The sequence below is a fragment of the Cucurbita moschata genome, unplaced genomic scaffold (assembly GCF_002738365.1).
Source record: "Cucurbita moschata cultivar Rifu unplaced genomic scaffold, Cmos_1.0 Cmo_Scf00001, whole genome shotgun sequence".
Lineage (NCBI taxonomy): Eukaryota > Viridiplantae > Streptophyta > Magnoliopsida > Cucurbitales > Cucurbitaceae > Cucurbita > Cucurbita moschata.
In genome coordinates, this window is record NW_019268517.1 from 2,684,285 (window position 1) to 2,695,909 (window position 11,625).

General features: G+C 32.8%; 1 protein-coding gene across 1 annotated transcript; it reads right to left on the minus strand.

Moving 5' to 3' along the window:
• Positions 1-1,837: 1,837 nt before the first annotated feature.
• Positions 1,838-3,238, minus strand: LOC111451156 (WRKY transcription factor 22-like). Its single transcript, XM_023091467.1, has 3 exons — positions 2,786-3,238; positions 2,571-2,681; positions 1,838-2,481 (listed from the first exon to the last, which is right to left on the minus strand). The coding sequence occupies exons 1-3, from the start codon at positions 3,205-3,207 to the stop codon at positions 2,016-2,018; spliced, it is 999 nt and encodes a 332-aa protein (XP_022947235.1). The 5' UTR covers positions 3,208-3,238; the 3' UTR covers positions 1,838-2,015.
• Positions 3,239-11,625: the final 8,387 nt, after the last annotated feature.

Genomic DNA, 11,625 nt, shown 5'->3' on the forward strand with positions numbered 1-11,625 from the left:
ATACAAGATGTTTCAAATCCTTCTGTTTTGCATGCCTTAATATTTATTGTTCTTAAACTATTAATGCTAAACGTTGAATCTAAGATTCATTTAACGACACGAAGGTAGGAATTCCTCTTTAGAGGGAGAATGTCGATGAGAATAGAGAGAGATTTCTCTTCGTTAACTATAAATAGAGGTGGGGAGAAATTTCCTACCGAAAATCTCTCGACCCCCCCTCTCCCCAAGAGAATAAATAGAGAATTTTGTGAGGATAAAGATTGAAATAAGAGGTTGGGACGGTGATGAAGAAGTTGTCTCCCTTGGGATGTTTAAAAAATCTTATGAACCGACTAACCCGATCAATCCAACCCAACTCAACTCATACCGTTTGGATTGGGATATAAATTTATTTTGGTTGGGTTTAGTTCGGTTCAAATAAATGAAACTTTATAGATTTGGTCGGTTCATAGATTCTCTTAGATTGGGTTGAATCAAACTAAATCAATTTATTTTGGTCGGGGAAGGAAAAGCTGTCCCCCTTAGAATGTTCAAAAAATATTATGAACCGACTAACTCGATCAACCCAACCCAACTCGTATAGTTTGGGTTGGGATATAAATTTATTTTGGTTGGGTTTGGTTCGGTTCAAATAAATGAAACTTTATGGATTTGGTTGGTCATTGGTTCTCTTATATTAGGTTGAATCAAATCAATTTAATTTATTGTTAATTTTAAAATATATATTTTTATTTAGGGGAGTCATATATACCATCTTCATTATTATTTATTCTTCGACCACTATTAAAAATCATTTTTACCTTGAGTTATAAATCTTCATTAAATGTTAGAATATAAATGTTTTACGAAATAACATCTTAGTTTTATTAAAAACAAAAATTTGAACAATGATCAAAATAACCCAAACCCGCTCAAAAAAATTTATAACTAGATTGGGTTAGGTTTATTATTTAATAAACGTTTTAGGATTGTTTACAATCTAAACAATTAGGTTGAGTGTAAAAAATGTTCAAACTTGATTCAACCTATTCCTTGAACATCCTTAATCTTCGTTCCGTAGACATCTATAATTATGGAGTAGACAAAAATGTCTCATCCCGATCTAACCTATCCCATGAACTCTCTTAGTCTCCGCCCCATGAACATCTCTAACCGTGGAGTAGAAAAAAATGTCTCAACCCAATCTAACCTATTCTATGAACACCCTTAGTCTTGGTCTCGTGGATATCTCTAACTGTGGAGTGGCAAAAAAATGTGTCAAACTCAATCCAACCTGTTCCATGAACACCCTTAATCTCCATCCCATCCCGTGGAGTAGTGCTTTTCAAAAAAGCCCAAGTTATTGAGAACTTTTGGCTTGAGCATTGTTGTTTTAAAATCTTAATCAATCTGAAGCTCTTTACACACATTTGCCCCCATTGACTTTTCTCTCCTCACACACAAACTTCATAATTTATCTCAAATTTGCACTCTTTTCTCTAATTTTTATTATCTCTTGGTGTTGAATGGCTACCATTTATCCACCAACTGGCATCAACTACACACAAAAATTCCAAATCCCCCTTTTTGTATAACATCAAAAAAAAAACACTGATTCTCCACCATTGCTTTGAAAAAGAAGCATATTCTTCATCCCCCATAGCCATTTTCTTTATCTTCCACAAAAAAAAAGAAAAAAAACTCTTAATTTGCTTCTCTGTCAACGCCATTATGCGTCATCCATGGCTTGATTCCTTCCACTAGTCAACCCCATTTGCAAATTTGTTCTGTTTTTTTCTCACAAACCCACTGAATCTTGCTACTGGAAATCACTGTTTTTCTTAGATTTGTTCTGAAATTTAAGCAGAAAAAGATGAGAAATGAACTGCCTCGTCTTCCTTAATAAGGCCAGCTAAAACACTGTTAAGATCTTTGCTCTGTTTTGTTTGATTTTACAGATCTCTATTGGAAAAGGAAAGGAGGGTTGGAAATTGCTTTAACAGGGGAGTTTTACAATTCCTCCATCTGGGTTTTAGTTAAATGCTGCTAGTGGCGGTTGGAGCATTGTTAAACAGCCATGGAAGTCCAAAACTCGCCGGAAAATCATCGGAAAAGCAGTCGTCGGCGTTAGGACTGTCGAGTTCTTCAAACCCCACGTAGAAATCGTCGTTGACGATTAAATCAGAGACCCCCAGATCGTTGTCTTCTTCGTCTTCCGCCAATGATTCCTCTTTCTCTTCTTCTTTGCTCTCCGTGATCGTACTCAGATCTTCAGACGAGCAAACGAGCTGTTTCGCGTCGGGTTTTTCCGATCCGACGTCGGTGGGTGTCGGCGTGTTGGCCTTCTGACGGGTGGAGCCGGCGAGGGAATTCCGATGAGTTGGCGCCGGGTGGTTGTGCTCCGCCGTGTAAGTAACTATGAACATTCCCGGATCGGATCTGTTCCTCTCCACTTGTTTCCGGGCCATGCAACCCTTTGAACTACTACATCTGTAATATCCCCTGTTTTTTTTCATCATCACTAAATCAAATCAATACCCTTTACTCCAAAATCAAAACCTTAGCTTCAAAATTTGAAATCGAGTTCGAACCTTGGATATGGAGATCCCTTGATGGGTTTTTGTCCATATTTTCTCCAAGCCCAAATGTCCGACGACAGAGCCTCCGCCGGAACCTGACAGACTTTCTTCAACTGGTTCTTCCTAAAACAGAGCAAAACAGAGGAACACACAGAAATCGATTAGCTTCGAGAGAAAAAAAAAAAAAAGCACTTTTCAGAATCAAGACGTGATGAAAGTTCACTCACCGGCGTTTGGATCTCGGAGCAGAAACGGAGGTTGAATGGAGCTGTTTAGGGAGATGGGTGTTCTGTAGTTGCTTCTGATGGGTCAGAATTTTGACCGCCGGAGAAGAAAGAAGCGGCGGAGCAGGCGGCGGCGGCAGTGGAGGAGAGCGTTGAGATTTAGGTAAAAAGGGGTTAAAAAACTCCTGCAATTCCTCAGTAGAATTACAATTCGACCCATCAAACGGATCTTGAAGCGACAACATACGGTTCGTTTGGTCTCTGCCAAACGCCATAGGAACAGAGTTATTGGAATTGGAAGAAACAGAGTAAGAGTCGGAAGAAGGAACAGCGGCGGAGGAGACGGCGGAGGAGGAGGCGGCGGAGGTCATGGCGGAGTAGCCTCTAACGACGGCGTGAAGATCCCAATCAACTTCCATTTCCATAGACAAAAACTGAGGTCTGAAAAAATCTGTACGTTTGTCTCAGCTTCTTGTTCAGTTTTTGTTGAGAGAGAAAAAGAAAGCAGACAAAAGAGGTCGCTGACTTTTGGAGATAAGGCTGTAATGAGTAATGAGTAATGAGTAGGAAAAAATTAAAAAGAAAAAAATAATTATTTATAGAAAACAAAATGTAGAGATAGAAAGAGAAAGTTAGGGCTTTTTTAATTTTTTTTTTATTTTTTATTTTTAGAGAGAGAAAGAAACGGGTGGGGGTGGTGGAGGAGGGCATCTCTATGCTTTTTTTTTTTTTTTATCCCTTATTAAAAAAAAAAAGGTTTTTATTTTTATTTTTATTTTAATAAAATACCCATTTTTATTATTTCTTTTATTTGAAGAAATATTTAATTGTTTTTTTGGGGAGGTTGACTTTAGAAAATGTCAAAGGCCGGAATTCAATTTATTAGAAAAAGAGGAGAGAGAAATTAAAAAAAGATGTGGATTTTGATAGGCGTGAGGCTACACACGCTGCAATCTGTACAGACAAAAAGAGTCATTATTTTTATTTTTATTATTAAAAAAATTTATAATTAAAAAAAAAATTAGAATTTTGTATTTTTTAAGGTTAGAATTAGTTTCTAAAAAACTATTTATAAAATTTTGTTAAATTAAAAATACGAAATTGTAGCCCTAAAATATATATTTATAATTTAATTAAATGTATATTAAATAAAAAATTTTGAATTATGGTAGAAGGGAAGTGGATGGAGCGAAAATTGGCTCGCCCTATCAATTCTATTAGAGACAATGTGACTTAAATGTTAAGGGTGTACCCGGGTTGTCTTAGGTTTGAAACTCTTGTGAATCAACATGAAATTTCGAGTTCATTGAGTTAGTGACTCAAGCAATCCGAATCGAGTCCACAACTCAACCCAACCTGAAACTCTAGATAGCCCAAGCCTATTTTTTTAAAAGTAGGGTTGAGTTGTAACTCTATTTTTTTGTGGTCCCAAGCCTAGATATTGTTCTCTCTCGGGAATTCTCTGTGCTTCCCCTCAAAATTTTTAAAAAGTAGGATTGGATTGTAACCCTATTTTTTTGTGGTCCCAAGCCTAGATATTGTTCTCTCTGGGCTTTCCCTCAAAATTTGTATAACGTGTTGGGTTGTAACCTTATTTTTTTTGTAGTCCGAAGCCTATATATTGTTCTCTCTAGGATTTCCCTCAAAATTTTTATAACGTGTCTGTTATGAAGGGAGAGGTTTTCACATCCATGTTTTGTTCCCCTTTTCAACGAATGTGAGATTAATAAGTGAAAAGTTTTCCTATCTTAAAAATATTTAAAAACAATTAAATTATCTATATGATATAAAATAACATTTTATGTCGAATGAACCCATAACCTTTTAATTTCACATCTTTGAATTTTTTAAAATATTGGATAAATCAATAATCTATTTAACACAAAATTAAAAATTTTAAATATTTATTAAATATAAAATTATTATTATTTGTAGATTCTCGTATTTGTAGATAAATTAATGACATAAATACGTTTTTTTTTTTATAATTTAACCCCAAACTTGGTCAAACTCATTTATGTAGGTGGATTATTATTTAGTATTATTATATATATAAAAAACAAAATATAATAAAAGAGAGATTAAAAATATGGTTTGACTTTTGTTTTTAACACATGGAAGTAATGAAGGCCTTTGATGGCCATTCATTGGGGTTTGTAATTCATTAAGAAACTAATTATGACTTTTAAAATTTGTGTAAATCCTTATTATGATGGAAAAATGATAATTATGCTACATTTTAGTTTCTCTCTCTCGGTGGGATCATACTTTGGTCGGTGAGAAAGTCTCTTCTTAACATACGCGTTTTAAACTCGTAAGGTTTACTGCGATAGATAACGGGCCAAGGTGAACAATTTCTATTAAGGGTGGGTTTGGATCATTACAAACGGTATCAAAGTCGGTCATTGGGTGGTGTACCAGTGAGGATGCTGGCTTCCCAAGGGGTGGGGATCGTTAGATCCCACATTGGTTGGAGAGAGAATGAGTCGTTCCTTATAAGGGTGTGGAAACCTTTCCTGGGTAGACATGTTTTAAAACTGTGAGGTTGATAAGGGTATATAATGGGACAAAAATGGACCATATCTGCCAGCGGTGGACTTTGGTTGTCACACTTTTTTTTTTTCTTTTTTATTATTTTGGGTAATAAAATTTTGCAAAATTTCTAATCGTCTAATAATATTCATATGATCCGATTATTTGATAATTTCTGACTATCCAACCCTAACTATAAAGGTTGAGTTGAGTTGAATTTTTTGAAAAACGAAAAAGTCTGACAAAAAAAAAAAAAAAAAAAAAAAAAAAAAAAAAAAAAAAAAAAAAAAAAAAAAAAAAAAAAAAAAAAAAAAAAAAAAAAAAAAAAAACCGTTGTTCAACTTTTTGACAACATGAAAAAACCAAAAAAAGCAGGAGGGCAGAGGCCTTTAGTCAAAAATTGGGGCCTCACCATCACTAGCCAATATGCTTTTCCTCTCATGCCTTACTTCGTTCATGGTTCGATATTCTGGTGTCCTAGACGTAGAGTCATCCCAAACTTGGTGGTTAAACTCTACTGTGATGTGATGACGATGGGTTGACATTTTCTTGATTGAGTCAACCTAACCACTAAAAAATATGGTTACATTGAACCCCTACCGTGTGACTATGGGTTGACATTTTCTTGATTGAGTCAACCTAACCACTAAAAAATATGGTTACATCTCAACCCCTACCGTGTGACTATGGGTTGACATTTTCTTGATTGAGTCAACCTAACCACTAAAAAATATGGTTACATCTCAACCCCTACCCTGCCCAAATTTTAAGATTAATTGAGAATATATAAATGCAACGTGGATAAGTAGTTTTTTTTAATTAATTAATTAATTTTATTATAAATAAATATATATATATATAATAAAATAACAACCTAACAACTATGTTGTGTTGGACCGGGTTGTAAACTCTATTGGAGTTACTCGCATTACCAATTCAACCCACTTCAAATTTCAGGTTTCTTTTCAAAAATTTTAGTTTAAAATTGGATAAAAATATATAAAAAAACTGAAACTACCTTAAGAATTTTTAATTAATTAATTTTATTATATATATATATATATAATAATAACCTAACAACTATGTTGTGTTGGACTGGGTTGTGAACTCTATTGTAGTTGCTCGAGTTATCAATTCAACAACTTGAAATTTCAGGTTTCTTGGATAAAAATATATTAAAAAAATTGAAACTACCTTCAGAATTTTGATTTTTTTTTTTTTTTTGAATTTAAACCAAATAAAACTTAACCTTTTTTAAATAATTTTTTTGTAATAAGAAAATCATACATTTTAGTGTATAAAAATTTAATTTTGATATTTTAATAAAATATCATTAAAATTTAATAAAATCTCTTAGGTAGATTAATAAATTGATAAAGAATAAATTAACACAAATTTTAAATTATAAATACTAATTTAATTTTGACTATTTTTTCAATTAAACAGATATTTTATGTAAAAATTTGAATTACTGACTTCAAGAAAAAAAAATTAATATATAAAGGTAAAGAAATTATTATTTTATTATCATTTTTATTTTTATTTTTTCTATACCGGTTCTTTTCTATTAAAAAAAAATTATAAAAAGACAATCTTACCCCTAAACTTTGTCTTAATCGGGAGATAGGAGAAGTTATCTTTTCACGACAGCGTAAAATTTTTCATTTTTATTCTCAAAGGGTTACACTATTCATAAAACAAAAATTCTCTCGTGTCGATCTCTCAATTTCTTTTAACCTTTTTATCGTCGATTGACTTCTGTTATTATCATCTCAAACCCTAATAAACCGTTCAAGATAAGGAACTTTGGATTACGCTTCGTGCATCGTAGATTTTGGACGTTCACAAATTCATCCTTTTTCTTTGACGATGTTTTTGTTTTATGTTTTTTAAGATCGTGCCAAATTATCATTAATGTTTCGATAACTTTAATTATTTAATAATTTTTAATTATGGAATCATATTTTTGTTTTTAATTTAATTCGGCGTAATTAATCAATATTATTAAGGAATCATTTTAAAATGAAAAACAAATATTAATTTGATGTTATTCGGAATAAATGTCTTTTTTAATTACAAAATCGGAGAAAGTTTCAAAAGAATATTTAAGTGTAAACAAATATTAATTTTCTTTTTATTTATTTTAATATTTAAAATATTTAAATACGTGGCATTCTTCTCTTATTTTTAAACTAAAAAAAATTAAATTCCTTGATGTAATAACTTTTATATTTATTTTAATCTATATTTTATTTTTTAAACTTTTAAAACTTTTATTTTAAATTTTAGTTTTTTTAAAAATTACTTTTAATTATTATACGGTCTTTAATACCCATTTAAGATTATATTTTTGTATATTAAATAATTATCAATAAAATTATATTGAAAAATCAAAATAGCTATTTTAAAAAAATTTAGTAATTAAAAAATATATAATTTAAAAGTGACTTTTTATTTGATTTTACAGACTAATAAAATATATATAATGGATTATAGCGAATTTTTATTTTCTTTTATATATTTCGAAGAATATTGTGAAAATTTATTCTCGCTACTTTTGTTAATTTTAGGAAGAATAATAATATTATTTAAATAATTTAAAGTCAATTTTCAAAATGAAATCGAGAAATAATAATTAAAAATCACTAAAAAAATTAATTTATATTTTTAATATATACAATTATGTAACAACCCAAAATAATGATAAAATGTATTTTGTGTGTATGTGTGGTGTGTTTAATAATAATAATAATAATAATAATAATAATTAATTAATTAATTAATTAATTTTTTTAAAAAAAAAAACGACGAAAACGAAGCAGCTGCGTCAAGCAGCTGCTGTAAAGGAGGATGAGGGGCTGTGGACGCGTAGCTGGAGGCGTGGGATGGATGAGTGGGTGATTAGGGGATGTGGAAGCGTATTAGAGCCTGATTAGGCTTTAAAAAGGGAAGAAAAACGAAGAATGGAGATGGAGAGAAACCCAGTAAACAGAGGAGGAAATTTTGGAGAATTCGAGTTTTTGGTTGCTTAAAATTGGACATCAATCGAGGGTAAAGGAAGAGGGGTTGTTGCTGAGGAATCTTTTGAGGAAAGGATACGGCCCCGAGCTGAAGCGGACGGTAATTCGAAGGTAACGAAAAAACCCACATCACCGAACCTTTAAATCTCGATATCTTGAGTTATACTGCATAATAAGTTATGAAATAAGGCTGGTTAGAACCGTAGTTAGAAGATCTATAAAGTTGTAGAAGAAATCAGAACGAAATTCGAGCTGTAGAGATGAAATTTTTGCTTCGGGACACAACGGGTATTAAAGGAAAAGATTGGGAAAAATTGCAGGGAGGAGAGGTTGAAGACGAGCGCGTGAAGGACACGCGAGGCGCGTGGGGAGGCTGCGAGTGGATGTGCGACTGTACGCGGATCAGGCGCGTGAGAAAACAAACCTCCGACCTTGTATTGGCGCGTGAGGGCGCGTGAGAAGGTATTTTGGCTCCCGGTTTGTCCCGTTCGACTCCTTTTGACCTGTTGATATGAACCAAGAGACATCATTCATACAATATACTTCAATGAAGATGTGAAGAAAATGTTGTCAAAATTATCAAAAGAGGTTGCAATTCATGTCACATTGAAGAGGAATGAAGTTTGATGGTTATAAAGTTTGAGTGGGTTACAATTTAGAGTAATTTAGAGTTATTGTATTTTAAGACATTTTATTTACTTTATAGGTTACATTTACATAATGGCTAATTATGGTCATTAAGTATGAATGTTACAACTTTTGGAATGCTTTCATTTTGAGGCTATATAAAGCCATGTATGTTGTATTTGTAAGGAAGACTTTGAAAATATAGTAAAGAAGCATTTGTGCTTTTCTTTAGCCAATGGCTAAGTTTCTTTGCAATTCTATGTAGTTTAGATTGCATGTAGAATCATTCAAGCTCGACATGATCAATCTTGCTTGTGGAGTGATTCGAATCTCAAACAAGTGTTTGAGATATTTGATCAACAAGAATCATTGAAGCTAGACATGATCGATCTTGCTTCTGGAGTGATTCGAATCTCAAACAAAGTGTTCTTGGCTTGAGATATTCGATCAACAAGGTAATCCGAATCTTATTCCCCTTGTATTGATTCCTTATCTTATCACCTGTCCTACCAAAATTGGTCTATATTTATGTTGCAATTTATAAAATATAGGTCTAATAGGAAGGAATTGTGTTGAAGTACTATTAAACGTACATTCAAGGGGGGAAAAGGAGTTCAAAACCAAGTAAGTAGCGTATCGACCTTTGAACTCGTTCTTAACTTGTTTTACAACATGTGAGTATGTTGTTTACCTGATTAAGAGCTTAATAAGTTATGATGAACTTTGATGATATTTAGTGTTTATTGTATATTGTGNTAAGAGCTTAATAAGTTATGATGAACTTTGATGATATTTAGTGTTTATCGTATATTGTGACTGCTTGTCTGTGATGTAAGCGTGATATAAATGATTTTCAGAATGTTCTACGTGTTGATCATGATATATGTATGGAAGCATGCAGTAACTGTGAGTATGTTATGCATGTTAATGGAAAGGTTATGACTCTAGATATGCTTATTGGTGGATGAGCTATGGCTTATTTATATGAGTATGATAGTCTACTAATTCCCACGGAGTTCCTGGCCAACGCGCTGTATGCTAAGTCAGGGAGCAGGAGTACTCCTGACCGTTGGTATATGAGATAAACAGGCCGCCAGAGCAATTAGTAGACGGGCCGTATTTGACCGAGAGCGAGTCTTACATACGAGTCCGAAAATTCTAGATAAGCATATCGAGAGAGAGTCAGTAACCTAGTTGGAGGTAGCTGAGATACCTCATTAATGAACAGATGACTCTAGTAAGAGAACTAGGAGTCAGTGATTAATAAAACGTAAAAACACCTGGAAAGATTAGTTATGAACCTGTGAATGATAAACTAGCTACTTACTGAGTAATCTAATTACTCATCAGAATTATTATAACTTTTCTTTCCAAATGTAGATGCTGCAGGTCAGCCGAGGACGAGACCAGCGGGCTAGAGACTACTGGGAATCCATGTCTGGGTCTGTTCTGTAATTATGTTTCCGTTGTCAAGAATTTACCTTAGTCGTTTTAAGTTTTTTTGTAAAGTACTGTTTTTCTTCTATAGAAATACTTTACTGGATGTTTTTAGAAATATTTTTAATTTTATGATTGGGTATCAGAGTCTCTTAATATTGTCGATAGTAACTCCTGTTAATCGCGTTGGCGATGAGCGGGTGTTAAAAATTATTCATTTAAAGTTTTAATTCATCCGACATAAAGTAATAAATTTTTTTTTTTTTTAAAAAGTTGGACAAAAGTAAAGTAGAAGATCGAACCTTCGATCGAAAAAACGTTAAATATTAGATTTTTTTTTTTTAATGTATAAAGTTATGCTCGGAATCGGATCGACACGAAATTGAGATTTTTAAAAAATAAAATAAAATTTTATAAAGTGGTGATTTTGGCAAAGGGCACTTCTATGGTGCCTAAGATGCCTAAATCCATACTATTATGACGTAGGTGATGCTAGTCGTTGCTTGTAGATTCATCAAATGAGATTGCGCCACGTGGTTGTCTACAGAAGCGAGTTGTGGTTGCGTTATGTACTCGAGCAAGTGGGCGCGCAATGTGTGATATGGTCTGATCAGGGATCCGACGGTGGCTATTGCGTCAAAGGTTTTAACTTGGTTAACTGCGTCGGGCCGTTAATTTGACGGTAGACAAGATAATGGGGTGAGGCGGCTTGACAGCTGGCAGATTTTATGTGGGCCCCGCGTCCCACTTGCATGCCTTGTGATTTTCTAAGAACTTTGCTTTTTTTTTTTTTTTAAAAAGAAATTTTAAAATTTGACCGTTGGATCACTTTGAACGGCGTTGATCACTTTCGGTTATTATCTTCTTTAATTTTAGATTTTTCAATGTTTAATGATAAATAAAATAATAAAATTATTTTTAAAAATCAAATTATTTGTAAGACACAAATATAATTAACATATATTAACACAAATTTAAAATAAAAATATTAAGTATCTCGAGAGAAAATATATTTTATAATAAATATGGGTATTGATGATCGTGAAAATATATGCAGAATTTGGTAATAATAAAAATTGAAATAGGGAGCGGGGACGGGAGCGTGAAAGGCTTCTCTATCCCGGTCTCATCCCGTGGAAATAAGCACAACACTAAAAAGGTCGGGGACCGAACTAAGAATTAAAAAAATAAATAGTTAGGGTTTTTTTTTTTTTTTTTTTTTTAAAA

Coding starts and splice junctions, on each gene's coding strand:
- LOC111451156 (XM_023091467.1), bottom strand. CDS start 3,207: ATGGAAATGGAAGTTGATTGGGATCTTCACGCCGTCGTTAGAGGCTAC. Junction 2,682..2,785: donor GCTCCGAGATCCAAACGCCG/GTGAGTGAACTT, acceptor GCTCTGTTTTAG/GAAGAACCAGTTGAAGAAAG. Junction 2,482..2,570: donor AAGGGATCTCCATATCCAAG/GTTCGAACTCGA, acceptor GAAAAAAAACAG/GGGATATTACAGATGTAGTA.